Source organism: Orycteropus afer, unplaced genomic scaffold (assembly GCF_000298275.1).
Source record: "Orycteropus afer afer isolate SDZICR_OR568_19922 unplaced genomic scaffold, OryAfe1.0 scaffold00017, whole genome shotgun sequence".
NCBI lineage: Eukaryota > Metazoa > Chordata > Mammalia > Tubulidentata > Orycteropodidae > Orycteropus > Orycteropus afer.
Genome location: NW_006921604.1, coordinates 15,258,517 through 15,273,994, shown reverse-complemented (window position 1 = coordinate 15,273,994; position 15,478 = coordinate 15,258,517). Strand labels below are relative to the sequence as shown.

Below are 15,478 nucleotides of genomic sequence, written 5' to 3'. Positions count from 1 at the left end.
TCTTCAGAGGTCTTCTGGAAAGTATCTACTAAAGAACATGTTTCAGTAAAAAGAAAACAATCTGGAGGAACAGAGAGGAGAGAAGTAACAGCGAAAAAAACATATTTGCAAGTCCATGTAAATTATTTTTTTTTTAGAAAAACTGATTTAGAAGAAGTTATATACAGATGAGATCTAAATTTCAATACAAAAAAATAGAATGGAATAATGGAGCAGGGAGATAGCAGATAAAGAATTTTTGGTTATTTTATTATTCAGAAAGAGGATGCTAATCATAAAAATAGCAAATACAATGTTTACTATGTTCCAGACAATTATTTCAACACTTTACATTTATAAACTAATTTGATTCTCACAACACCCTATGATGTTGGTACTTTTATTGTCCCCATTTTACCACAAAGGCTACTGAGCCTGGAGTTTAAGTTATTTACCCAAGATCACATGACTACAAAATATGTGGTGAAATGTACCTGGGATATGAGCCAGGCAGTCTGATCTGGCTCCTATTAAATCAAATAATCATATTAAATATTTAAGAATGACCACAAAAGGAATAGAGATAGAATGAATAATAGTGTGCAAAAAAGAAAAAATGATGGAAAAAAATGACCAACCCCAAATAGGACAAGAAAGGAAGATAAAAACATCTAGTAAAAGTACAATAAATAGAAAACAAAATAAGTGTAAATATATCATTACAACAATTGTAAAGTGATTAGACTCTTTTTATATACAGAGGTTTGAAATTTTGAATTAAAGATACAAAATCCAGTTATACACAGTTTAATAAGATACACTTAAAGAAAATTATTCAGCTGAGTTGATAGTAAAGGTGTGGGGAAAGAAGTATCTGGGAAATACAGATGTGGAAAGCACAGACAGGGAAAAAAGGTATATGTGCAAAATTTCCTATTATCTTGAAGAGCAATTTGCTAGAATAGACTTTGAACCAAAGAGAATTAGTAGAAATAAAGAAAGGAATAACTTAGTGATTGAAGAGAAAATTCGCAAGGAATATACAACAATATTGAACCAGTATATACCTAATAACATAGCATTAAATTACATAAAACAAAAATCAACAAAATTAAAAACAGAAATTAAGATTTACAATTTTAGAAGTTGATTTTAACGTACTTAAGAAATGGTTAAAATAGTCAATTGGTAAGGCAAAGATCTGAACATCACAATGAGAAATTTGATCTAGTCTGTGTGTGTCTGTATGTGTGCAAGTGTGTGTACAAGATACTGACCCCAACTGATAGAGAATGAACATCCTTTTTCAGGTATATACAGAAAATAAAGAAAAAAACAGTCACATACTAAGCCACTGAGGACATCTAAGTCAATAGCAAAGATCCATGTCATACAGATCACACTATATAAACAAAATACAATAAAATATGAATAAAAAATAATCACAAAACTCCATATGTTTATTAACTAATGAGTACACTTCTAATTATTAGGCTAAAATTTTTTTAAAAATCATAAGGGCAATTTAAAAATACTTAGAACTGAAAAAATTTGAAAACAAGCTCTGGTAGCATAATGCCTAACACATTTTGACTGCTAACCAGAAGACTGGTGGTTCAAACCCACCAGCCACTCCTCAGAAGGAAGGTTGGGCAATCCACTTCCATAGTGATACTGCCTCAGAAACCCAAACAGGGTAACTATGAGTTGGGTTTGACTCAATGGCAGTGCATTTTTTTTGTGTGTGGTTTATATATCAAAACTTTACAATGCAACTAAAGTAGAAAGGTATATAACTTTAAATGCATATACTGTTATTTTTTTCAAGGTATATCCATTTGCATCATGAGAATTCATCTTTAAGAAGAGTTTCATTTAACAATTCTATTTCAGTTCATAAAGCATTTCTCTGTGTTACTGAGGATCAAACTGGATGTTACGAATTTTTTAAATTCATAAAACTTTTATTAACTGAGCTGACAATTTTATAAACTTAAGGCTAACCACTCTGATATGAGATCCATCAAGCAATGGTCTCTGCAGCTGTATCAAAGACATTTTAAATTTTCCTTTCAGAATATGCACTGTTTGCTAGTTAATACAAGACAAAACAACAAACAAACAAAACAAAAACCCACCAAACTCACTGCCATAAGTCAATTCCAACTCATAGTAACCCCCTTTGGGTTTCCAAGGGGAAAAATCTTTACAGAAGTAGATTGCCCAGTCTTTCTTCCAAGAGGAGTTGGTGGGTTTAAACCACCAGCCTTCTGGTTAGCAGTCAAATGCCTTAGGCACTACACTACCAGACCTCCTTAGTCAATACACAGTAGCAACAATCTACAGGAGCTCTGGTGATATAGATGTTAAAGCTTTCCATTGCTAACCAAAAGTTCAGTGGTTCAAACCTACTACCCACTCCACAGGAAAAAGATGAGGCAATCTGCTTCTATTAGGATTTACAGACTTGGAAACTCTATGAGGCAGTTCTACTCTATCCTACAGGATCATTATGAGTGAAAATCTAATGCAATTTACTCAGGAAGTATAATGTTTCATTTTCATTGTTTCCTTGAATTATTTTGCCTTTGCCATTCTCTTTATTATTATTATCTATAACAAAATCAATTTGCATATACTTTGATTATATGAATATATTTTGTATGTGGTGTATTATATTATTAAGCGTACAATGTATCCCAGCTTTGAATTTAATGAGAATAGGTAAATCATCATGTTATGGAGAAACTGATTAAGTAAAAATAGCTTCTTAAGAGTTATGACAGTAAAGTTAACTATAGAAGTATAGAAGTAATTTTGTCCATTCTAATAAGACTAATGTCCATTTAGCATAAGTGCATGGCAATCTTGGAGCTCAGGAGTCATAAAAAATACTTACCATTGAAACTATTACAAATAAGATTAATTATGTTTTCAACTGTAAGTTTTGTTTTTTTCAGGAATTATTCTTATAAAGTTGTCATTATGTGCTGTCAAGTTGATTCCAACTCATGGTGACCCCATTAGGCAAAGTAGATCTGCCCCATAGGGTTTCCTCGGCTGTGATCTTTATGAGAGCAGACAGCCAGGTCTTTACTCCTGTGGAGCCGGAGCCACTGGTGTGTTTGAAATGCTGACCTTTTGGTCAGCAACCAAAACCTTAATTAACTATTGCACCACCAGGGCTCCTATCTTATAAAGTGAGAGTCCGTATATTAGAAAACAAGCAACATCAATAATTAATGACATACATTTTTAATATAAAAATAAATTAGAAAGTAACCCAAATAGGAGGAAGTAAATAATAAAGGAAAGAGAGCAAATTAATGAATTAGGAAACAACCAAAATCTAATTCTTTGAAAAATTATAAAATTGATAAACTTTTAATAATTTTGATCAAGGTAAGAAAAAAAGACAAAATAAATGTTAAAATTGTTTAAAAAAAAGAAAAAACAAAATGCAGATAGAAACTTGTAAAATTATAAAAAATAACTCTCTGCTAATCTAAGGCACTTGACTGCTAACCAGAAGGCTGGCGGTTCAAATCCATCAACCACTCCTTGGAAGGAAGATGGGGCAATCTACTTCTATAGTAATACTGCCTCAGAAACCAAAGGAGGGGTCACTATGAGTTGGGTCCAACTCGACGGCACATAACAACAATAACAACAATCAATGTAGAAACGTAATAAAAACAACAATTTTCCAGAAAAAGATAAATTACCAAAATTGACTCAAGAAAACAGAGATAAGCCAAATAGGACTATAACTATTAAAGCCATGGAATCTTTGGTCAAAATCTATGCAAATCACTTGGTTTCAGAGGTGAGTTTTTACAATCTTATATGGAACAGACAATTTTACACAAAAGATTCTTTTATACTTCTCTGGACTTCAAGATATGTGAAAGAATTCTGCATAACTTGAAGTATCCCATTAATGATAAATATTGTTTTTATTGTTAAAGTTGATGCAAAGAGTAAAGTTTTCAATTGGTGAAAAATTACCTGGTATCCACTAAAAAAGACACAAAAACAGTTCTGCAGCGGAATTACCTATTGTGATAAAATTCTAGAAGGCCACCTCCCAAGAAGGTACTTGGATTAGTCATCAGAAAGAACATGACCAGCAGGTAGTCATCCTTCCAAGAGAAAACAGAAAATGTATGAGTGTCACAATGGAAAGAGATGGAGGCTTTGAGACAAAAAGGGATCAGAATTCTTCTTTTAACCTTATTGCAAATCAACACATGGAAGAATGAGAGCAGAGGACATCAGGAACAGCTGACATTACAAGTTATAATGTAAGATGTGGTTCAAATAATCATAGCTGAAAATCAAGAGCTTCACCCATTATCTGAGTCAGTCTCACCAACCAACTGGTGAATGTGCTTCAGGAAAACCAAGCAGGGCAAGAAACAGATCAAGGGCAAAGACAGATGGCAGAGATCACGCTATCTGCAAATCAGGCAGATACAAAACTCTTAGGTTTCCTATTTTAAATTCAGGACAGTCTGGAGCTCAGAGGAGAAGCACATTGCTTTCTGTCTTTCCTTTAAAATAATAAGATTGCAAATCCTTTAATTCCAAGGCAGCAGAATGGAGAGCAGTAGAAAATTCTGCATCCTAACCCCCAAGATAAAGGAGCTCTGGTGGTGTAGTGGTTAAGGCATTTAGCTGTCAACCAAAAGGTTGATGGTTCGATCCTACCAGCTGGTCCATGGAAGAAAGATGAGACAGTCTGCTTCTATAAAAATTCACAGCCTTGGAAATCCAAGTAGGAACTGACTTATGGCAGTGAGTTTGGTTTGGGTAACCTTCAGTTTAGGAGTAAAATAAATGAAAATGATAGGGAGAATGGTGACACTTAGAAAAAAGAAGGAAACAAGTCAAGTTCATGAGAATATTAAAAAAAAAGGGGGGGTGGTATTTTCGAAACCACACAGGTCAAAAAAGGAGCTCTTTTACTTTAAACAGCAGAGGACCCAGTGATATGTCCTTAAACAATGTCCTTGAGTTAGACTGTACACCCAAGTCCACCTAGGTCTTCTGGATCCCAATTTAGCACAAATACCACTGACCTACTTCATAGCCTAGGAAATCAAAAGAGACTATTTAAAAACATGCTTGTCATTATTATTTGCCGTCAAGTTGGAACTGACTCATAGTGATCCCTCCTTGGGTTTCTGAGTCAGCATCACAACGAAAGTAGATTGCCCATTCTTCCTTACGAGGAGTGGATGGTGAGTTTGAACCACCAGCATTCTGGTTAGCAGTCAAAGTGCCTTAGGCACTATGCTACCAGAGCTCCTGAAACCACGCTAGGACATCTTTTTTATCTTAATTCTTTGGCTACCTATTATTTCAGGCTGTAGTACTTCATTCTTAATGTACAGGATTTATCAAGAAAAGCATACATTTAAGTTTGCAGAAAGTCAACCCTTATGTAAAATATATTAAATACTTTAAAAAAAAAAAAAAAAAACAGTAAAACTCCACATGTGTGAAGACCTGAGTAAAAAGTGAATTGGGAGATGTTGCCAAAAATTTTGAAACTTTTCAAAATGGTACTAAACATACTATGTTCTTTTATCTTAAATATACTTTATTTACAACTGCAGAACTACTTTTTTTCTTGACAAATAATTAGAGGATTTTTCTTGAAAATCAGGCAAACAAATGAAAAATTAAGCAATGAAAAGTTAACCCTTTACCAAAAATGAGGTTTCTCACCTCTGATTGTAATATTTCAAAGATTATATTGATCTGTCATCTAGGAAACTATTCTGAATTCATCACCAAGCATTATTTAAACCTCCTACAAATGTTATTAGGCACTTCCAAGTTTTTAGCAACCTGTTACCCTTGTTGAGATAAATCACTGACCATGGTTTCTCCATGTTCTCTGGGACAAGTAAGTTCAGGTACACTAGGTACACGGTATCAAAGCATCCCAAAAAACACTGTGGCATTTTGCATGAGTTAACACTCATGTTACTTCATAGTCTCATGTTCCCATGATCAGCTCTATTCACTCTCCTTTCCAAATAGGAACAAATTAAGTCACGTAAGTCACCCCCAAACAATAGCCTCTGCAGTACGAAAGTTGAATTTGAATAGCTTGATGACTGTTCAGTGGGCTGTAAAAGTGTTCCACAGTACCAGGGCAGTCTTCCCCAAAGCTAAACAGAAAGTTCAGGTCCCTCATGGGGAGAGGGAAGGCAAGGGTAAGGTCTCTGAGCATTTCCAGCTCCTCTAGAAAGAAGAGTTGCAGCATTACAACCATGCTGGGCTATAGACAGAAAACCTAGAGAGATACCCTAAGTACTCACTCTTAGATTCTTAAATGCATCTTTCTGCTCTGAGAATTATACCCTAACTCCCTCCACCCTGGCAGTCCCCCCTTGACTGCTCAGACCCCTCTCTGGCCAGGAGGCACTGAGTCTCTTTGTTATCATCTCTAGGTCACCCCATGCCTATCTTCCCAGATGCCGGGAGTTAAGAGGAAACAGTCAATAGTAGGAAGAGAACTTCAAAACTTGAAAGAGGCAGATGGATCAGGAGGCCAGCAAGTGCAAGATGTCATGATTGCCACAGTGAAACACAGCCCAAGGAAAGTCAGAAACTTTGGTAAGTAGAGCATAAGTGGGCCAAGGAATATAAACGTATCTGGGATAAGACTGCTAAAGGGCAGATCAGTGTACCTGCAGGAAGCTGAGAGGGCAGTGAGTTTACGTTGACAGGGAAGGAACAACTCAGAAAAGGAGGTGGACAATGGTTACACAACTTGAAGAATAAACACAATGTCTCTGAATTATACATGTAGAAATTGTTGAACTGGTGTGTGCTTTGTTGTGTACATGCTCAGCAACAATAAGATAACTTTTTTTTTCTAAATACACTTGTGAACTCTCACACAGGCACAGATAGCTTTTAACAAAATACCACACAATTAAAAGTAATAAGGTCAAAAAAGATGAACACACATACAATTAAAATGATAAGGTCAATTAAGATAGAAAGAGAGCACATACAAAGAGGCAGCCCCAGCATAAGGCTGAGCATTAGACACAACCAGGGAAACATGGGAGGCAGCCCAGGACAGTGGAAAAGGACCTGTAGTGCCAGAATCGCAGGGTTACTCCTGCTGCTATAACTACCACTATCACTGCTAATAACGATGACAGCAATTCTTTAGTGCTTACTACTTGTCTAGCATTGTTCTAAGAATATCATACACCTCAATTCCCATGTAATCCTCACAACAAAACAAGCCTCTAGGAAAGAGAAAAAGATGAGGTATCACGCAGACCTGGGTAGAATTCTGGCTCACCACCCATGAGTGAGTTAATCTTCCCATTTCTCCATTTCCTCTTATATGAAATGGGATAATCATACCTGCCCTGAGTGGTTGCTTTGAAAATTAGAAATAATGAACTTAAACGGTTACTAGCGGCTGCTATTAATGCAATTAATCAGATTAAGATAATCAAGAGTGAAGAACAGAGAAAAGAGTTGTAATGGGATAGAAATGGCAACAAAGATGCAATAATGGAAACAAGGCACAAAACAGCCCTCCCTGTGATCAAGGCTGAAGGCTTGGAGAGAGTAAGAGTGAGGAGAGCAATGGATTTGGCGTCTTCTCTTTGAGTACATGTGGGCAACTCATGTGAACTCCCTGGGCTTCAGTTTCCACATCTGTGAAGAGGAGGTAATACAAAGCTTTCTTATACCATACAGTTGGTTGTGAAAACTGTAGGAGAAGATTGTGTCTGAGTTCATTATTATAAGCAAAGAATTATTAAAATGTGCAAATCTGCTTGCTATATGGGGAAGTCTATTTCTATGTCCACCTATTTCTCAGGTGGCATTGAAATATTCAACTAGTAAAACCATGTCAGAAACAACAATTACACACTGCAAAGTAATTGAATATTATGTGCCTCCTTTGGTCACCACTAATGGAATCTAATTAATTTATCTGACATCAAAGGTTCACTTCAGGTTTACCTCCCACAATTTCCACCCTTCCTATAAGCATATACCCCTTTTACCTGTTTTGTGCTTCCTTCCCAATTTATACCTTTGTTTATAGCTGTCTGGAATGTTGTTCCCTCTCATAATGACCATATGCTTGGTCATTCTTGAGAATCCAGTTTAAATGCTTCCTTTCCACGAAGAAGTGATCCCTGCCTTATTATCCTTTTGAACTTTCACTCACCCTACTTAGCACTTTCCTGTGTTGCAGTCACCGGTGTGTGTGCCATCTCTCCTACTCATCAATAAGCTCCTTGAGGATAGGCAGCGTGTCTTTCTTTTCTGAAATCTGCTTTACCCTACAGCACAGGACCTTTCACAGGATAAATGCATAAAGTATATGTAAGATATGAATCCTTTTGACTTAACAACTTTCTCTGAATTATTATATTTAGCTGATGTATTGTAAGGTAAAGAAAAATACTTTAAAATATAAAGAAAAAAGAATATATAGCACCATGATCATAACATAAAAGTTTATATAGAGAGACAAAATGAAGATGAAAAATAGATTCTAAGACTTCCCTTTTCCAAATGAGAGTTAAAGGTGTTTTGAAAAGTAGGTTAATTATGTTAAAATACTCATCTGGCCTTAGTCACTTCTGGAAAAAACAAAACACAAAAAAAGCAAACAAACAAACAAAAAAAACGCTTCCTGGACAATGACAGCCTTAGTCCAAAAGAGGGAGGAGACATAGCTGCAGGCACTCAGGTGTCTCTGGTCCCTTTCCATGTACCTCATTAGTGAGGCACGCACAGCAGGGTCCTTGTGACTGTCAAGGTGCATCTCTCTCTCTCTCTCTCTCTCTCTCTCTCTCTCTCTCTCATCAAGCATCCAGGGGGTTAAGCAATTTAGCCTCCAAAGCTCTCCTGCACCTCTCTCCCTGTAGGTGAGACTGAAGCCCACTGGCCTCCTCCTTCAGTAAACAGGTCTCAGCTCTGGCAACGGGTTGTCATACTTAGCATCTTAAGCAAAGTAAGCAGTAAATCGCTAAGTATGCGAGGACTACTTCTATTGAGCCATTTCATGGACACTGTCCACTTAAGAACCAAAGTATGAAGACGCCCCTGCCTGAGCCCTTTTCAACTAGTAGAGCCTGCTCTTTCTGTCACCCCCGTCCTGGTCCACGGGAGATGGCCACGAACTAGAGGTCAACTCGCTGACCCTGACAATTGTCTGTCCCCCTCTTCAATTGCCCAATTCCCCACCTTCTGGGGTCTGCTCGCTCACCAATCTTGGCCAGGGAGGCCAGCAAGATCCACAGGGTGATCTCAAAGGGGATCTGCACGTGGGGGTAATCCAGGGTGAACACCGGCAGCCGGCTTTCCTCGAACGGTGTCGTACCGGGAGCCACCACGCTCGCGGGGCTGGGTGGGCTGGAGCTGGTGCCCATGGCCTTCGGAGCGCCCAGCAGGGTCTCCGCCAGGGCGCCCTCTGGCCCGACCACCTGCAGGATTAGTAGCAGCAACAGCGGCAGCGGCGGCCGGAGGCTCCGCCCGGTGTCTGTTGGCTCCAAGAGGTCGGCTCCCGGCGCCGCCATGGAGCCAAGCGCTCTGTCCGCCGGGCGCTCAGCGCATCGCCCAGGGGCAGTGCTGCCCGCTCCGCCCTGCGAGGTGCGGGACAGCGAGAGCAGCCTGCAGCCGCCGCCAGTGCCGCCGAAGTGCCGGGTCTCTGCAGCCAGAGAGTTCGATCCCAACTGCAGGTAAGTGGAATACCCGGGGGGATGCACACGGCGACGGCAGGCTCAGGCGTGGATCCTCAGCTGCCCTCCGCCGCCTGCCGCAGACCCATGCCCTGTTCCGCGCAGCTCGCGGGCCGCAGCTGCAGGCCCTGTCCTCCGCTGCCCGCGGGCGGAGGCGGGGAGGGGCGGGGGTGGGGCGGGCGCGGCACCCAGGCCGCGGGGTGGGAGGACAAGCCGGGCGCACTGCGCACCTGCCAGGGCCAGCGGGCGACGTGGGGCCCCGGGCCCTGCAGCTGCGCTTTACTCTCGCCCGCACCTCACGCCACGACCCCGCCACGCGGGGAGCCGGGGAGCAGTGGGTAGAATCACCGCATCTGGCACACTGTGGCCGTGGCTGTCTCCGCCCCCGGAGGCAGCGTCGAGGAGTCCATCCAGTGGCCAGTGGCGGGGCCAGCGAGACCCACGCGTCGCGTCCTTTCCCTCGCAGGCCTCTGTGAGGGGACACCCTGGTGCACTGGACTCGCCGGGAGGTGCCTCAAGAGCGAGGTCGGGAGAGAGAAGCTTGGGAAGAGAAGCTAGGACTGGCGATGTGAGAAGCTATGAGACCAACCCGGAGGCTGCCATGCTGCCACATCCAGGGAAGCTCTGTGGATGGTGCAGAGAGTATAGAGAAGCTTCATTTTGTTCCCCTTCCAAGTGTTAACAAATTGTGCACAAAGTATTCCCTCCGTGCACTGAAGCTTTCTGTGCTGAACTCGGTGTTCCCCACGCTTTCACGGAATTCTTTCCTTTCTTTTCCACCTTGTACTGGTTTCACTAATTTTAACACTGTCACTTCCACTTTTCTTCTCCCTTCTCTCGCTCATGTAAGAGAAAAACATCGTTCTTTGTTTTTAGGCTTAGAAGTGTGCATGTCCGTGAGCATCAGAAATATAATTATTTCATGGAAAACTAGTGATTTGCCTCGCTCAAACTGACTTGCTCTGCTAATTACAGGACGGTTTGCGGCTAGGAAAGGAAGGGAAGGAAAGGAAGCCGGATTCTCCTTCTGGATCTAAAAGAGCTTTATCTTCCAGAGCCAACCGTTCTCCTCCTCCTTGTTTGGAGCACAGAGGTCTCAGTCCTAAGTGCCTTTTACTTCACTGGTTGCAATCTTACTGTCACAGCATCTTTATCAACAGAAACTGAAACGAACATAAAAGCAGACCAATTGTCACTCGATTCATGTTAACTGAGACAATTTACTCTCTGATACTTTGGAAATAAAATCCTTCCCTGTTCTCAATGCTACTGTGTCAAAACATGGTTATTAAACCAACTATTAAACAAACTACTATTAAACAAATATCCTGAAGTTCAACTTTAAAGGCAGTTTTTGTTTTGTTTTGTTAAGTTCTAAACCTAGCGAATTCATGAGTTTTCAAGGAATGGCATAAGAAAAGTCCCTTCAGCAGGAAGCAAATAAGTGTCTTCTTGAGACTTGGAAAGTAATGTGGGAACAAGTTGTGGATAAAATGTTAGAAGGATTCTAAGAGATGATACAGAGCTCTTAGGTTGCTGTTTTATAGAGTATGAGTGCTGCAAAAGGGCAACAGAATTGGATCTGAAGAATATTTTATCTTCTCAAAAAGAATCACTGAGCCATCTAAAACACAATCTCCTTTGCCGTTTTCAGTGCAAACTTGTATTAAAAGTAAGTGCCTAGCACACCTTTGTGAGAAAACAAGAACAAATGACAGCTGCTTTAAAAAAAAAAAAAAAAATCCAGCTCAGAGGAAGACACAGTCTTTGTGTTTTTGTTCATCCCCACAACCACCCAGAGATAAATAATCTTGTATCCATTTCATAAGTGAAGCAATTTAGATGTGGAAATTAAAAACCAACCAACCAACCAATAATAATAATAATAATAAAGTAAAATAAAATTTAAAAAAGGCATTACCCAAATTTACAAACCAAAGAAGGGTCTGGAACAAATTCAAGCCCAGGACTATCCCTGGTTTCCTCCCATTCTCAAGCCTATGACTAGTTTCCATAAACAGCAGGTTATTTTCTCAGGTACTTTAAAATACAACCATGGAAATGTTTCAAGGATTGTCCTGAAAAGCCATAGAAGAATTTATAGTAAGCAAATCAGGCAAGTTCTACAAGTTTAGTGAAATAATGGTAGGGCAAAGGCACTTTCAGGCAGTAATGTCCAGGAGTTTGAGTTACACAATACTTTTAAGAGTGATTGTGCATCACAAATGAGAAGGTGAATGATAAAGCTACATTTCTGGGACCTCATTGCTGGTAGTAACTGCAGAGATTGCAGACTCATGGCTTTAACTTTGTGAAGTTACATTACTGCAGTTAAAGATTATATTTTTCTTATATTTGGTAAAGTGTTCTTTTATTTATTCTTGTAAAGGGAGGGTGAAGGACTTAATTTAAAACACATTCTTTTCATCTTTTCCCTAAAACAAATAAGGCAGACTTAAATTATTCCTCTCTGCTGACAAGATGTGGCTGAGCCATTTCCTCAGAAGATATTATGAATAGGAAGGAGTTCAGCCCCTGAAAGTGATAACACCATCCATTACCACCCATGGAATGAATGAAGGATTAAAATTTGTCAATGATTTCTTAGTGCCATTTGGAAAGACCAAACTCCTACAATAACTTACATGATTCGACCTCTGCCTTTCTTTTCCATTGCTCCTCTTCTCTCCTTCCCCATGCCCCATTTTTCATGGGTTCTGACCAACATTTCAGGCTCCCTCTCACCTCAGGGCCTTTGTTCCTTTTGTCCCCTGTGCAGGGGACCCTCTTCTCCTCAGCCTCTTTCCCTCCATACCATCCTCCTAAAGTTTCAGCTCAAAGAACTAACTCACAAAAGTCTTACCAGGTACCTCCCTTTCTGGAATAATTACCAACAGCAACAATAGTCAAACCAGTTGTCCTTTCAGAGTAGAACTATGTTCCATGTAGTTTTCAAGACTGTGACCTTTTGGAAGCAGATCACCAGGATTTTCTTCTGCGGTGCTTCTGAATAAGTTCAAACTGCCAAATTTCTGTTCGCAATCTATTGCTTGACTATTTGAACAACCCAGGGATTCCCAGGACTAATTAGGGTCACATTTTATACACTTTAATATCTACCTATACCTTTTAGCATTCAATCATTTTGCTTTTCTCCTGCTAGGTACGAAGCTCCATGAGTGCAGGGACAATCTGTTTGACTCACTGGTTAATCCTTAGCACCTAGTACAGAGCCTGGAATCTAGCAAAAGAAAAACAAAAAAAACAAGCTCACTGCCATCAACTCAGTTCAACTCATAGTGACCCATCCTTGGGTTTCCAAGGCGGTATCTCTGTGGAAATAGATTGCCCAACCTTCCCTCTGAGGAGTGGGTGTCTTCTGGTTAGCAGTCAAATGCCTTAGGCACTATGCCACCAGAGCTCCCAGTATGTTATATATCCTGAGTTAAAAGCCCATGGGCCCATATAGGCAGAGCTACAAGATATCAGGATTTTCCTATCCAGTGCCAGAAATAAGCAGTCAAATGCTTTAGACACTATACTACCATAGCTCCCAGGCACCCACTAAATATCTGATGGATAAATAAATGTATGATTTATCCAGGAATCAACAGCTCTCCTGACTTAGAAATATGAGCCACATACCTTTCTCATGGTGGGGTCAGTTGCAGTATGGGCATGAATTCTCCTACTTCAATCCCAGTTTCATATGGTTTGGTATCTTACTTTCTTTCCTTTCAACACAAATGATGTGAAAATCCAACTACATTTCAGGATTTCTAAATGTTTTAATAAATCATAATTACCTGACCCAAGACTGAACTTCACACAGCATAGAAATATTTACTAGGATCTTATGAATCTTCCCAAACTCACAAATACTTTCTTCTGTCTTTTGATCTATTATGGTCTATTAGAGTATTACTCTATGGAGTCAGACAGCCATCAAGCATGACAGGAACTTGGAAAATAAAGCTGAATTAGCTTAAGAGAAAGTGTATATTAAAAAAAAGAAAAAAAAAAGAGCTCTGTTCAAGAAATTGCTATTGTCACATGACACAAAACTAGTCTCTAATCCCTTCTTCTGCCCTGGAAATCTCTGGAGGGCCAGAGTTGTGTCTTATTTATTTAGCTTTGTGTTTCTTGCCACACAGAGCTTAGAGCTTAGTTAAATGTTACTGAATGTTGAAACTCAGAATCTCTGTGTAAATGAGCAGGCAGAGGTCTCCATGTTATTGTGTGCCATCTGGTCAATTCTGACGTATATTGGCCCCATATGACAGATTAGAACTGTCCCATAGAGCAGATCACCAGATCTTTCCTCCCACAGAGCTGCTGGTGGGTTCCAACTGCATACCTTTTTTGCTGACAGCCCAGTGCTTTGACCGTTGCACCACCAGGGCTCCTTGAGTTCTCCATACGTTATCAAATATAGTCTCGGCAACCAGTCTAGAAGGTTTAGTATATTATCCCTGTTTTTTAAATGCAGAATGGAGGTGACAGAGGAAGTGATTTGCTCATAAATGGAAGTGACTCCCCTGCTCCACAGCATGGCAACCAACACTCTTTCCACTGGATTAACTCCACTGTCAATATCCAGACTGTAATGTATGCTTGATCGATAGATATGAAACAGGGAGGGGCTTTATTGTTAGATACTATGTTAGAAAATAGGTACAAGAGTGTCTAATAAAATAATTATTATCTAGTAATAGTTCAATAATAGATACTAACATTTCACACAGAACAGAACAAATCGGTCCTGGAAAAAGTGCAGTAAGAATGCTCCTCAGAAGCTAGAATGGCCAGACTTTGTCTCATGTACTTTGGTCATGTTGTTAGAAGGGATCAGTCCCTGGAGAAGGATATCATGCTTAGTAAAGTAGAGGTCAGTGAACAAGGGGAAGACCCTCAACAAGATAGATTGACACAGTGGCTGCAATGATGGGCTTAGCAAGGATTGTGAGGATGGTGCAGGACTGCGCAGTTCTGTACATAGGGTAGTATGAGTCGGAGCCAACTCAACGGCACCTAACAACATTTCACACTATTTTTGTACATTTTTATAATATTCTAATTCTAAAACATCTTCTTAGGAACTCTAGTAACGTAGTGCCTAAGGCACTTGACTGCTAACCAGAAGGCTGGCGGTTCAAACCCACCAGCCACTCCTCGGAAGGAGGATGGGGCAATCTACTTCCATAGTGATACTGCCTCAGAAACCCAAGGAGGGGTCACTATGAGTTGGGTCTGACTGGAGGGCACATAACAACAACAACAACAACAACAAGACCTTTTCTTAAAATCTGCATTGTACAACCACTGACCCTTAGTTTCTTAATGATATTTTAATTAAAATTCTTTGCCTATAAAAAATCATCACTTAGAGCTAATTTGATTATTTAATTATTGATATTTTAAAGATCTTAAAGTCTAATTTGGTTTCAGTTTTGTTTTTAAATGAAGACATTTCATTTTCAGCAAAAAATCTAGGGCCTTCTTAGAGTGCAGTGGTGGGAATATATTACTGAAATGCATGGAATTAAATCGTTTCTCTCTGTTTGTGGCCAGAGATGTTTGTCTCATTTTAGCAGAAGAATGTTTTGATTTATGAAAACCTGGCAGTGGCCAGTTGCCGTCAAGTAGACTCTGACTCATGGAGACCCCAGAGGTGGTAGTGTATGTGCTCCATAAAGTTTTCCGTGGCTGAGTTTTCGGAAGTAGATCACCATGACTTTCTTCCAAGGCACTTCTGGGTG

At 39.9% G+C, this 15,478-nt stretch overlaps 1 protein-coding gene across 1 annotated transcript in view; it reads right to left on the bottom strand.

The window, feature by feature from the left end:
• Positions 1-9,557, bottom strand: part of SLC9A2 (solute carrier family 9 member A2) — a 167,147-nt gene extending 157,590 nt beyond the window's left edge. Inside the window, exon 1 of the mRNA XM_007959546.1 lies at positions 9,248-9,557. Within this exon, the coding sequence (XP_007957737.1) occupies positions 9,248-9,557 (310 nt within the window). The remainder of the gene's footprint in view (positions 1-9,247) is intronic.
• Between the last annotated feature and the right edge of the window lie 5,921 nt (positions 9,558-15,478).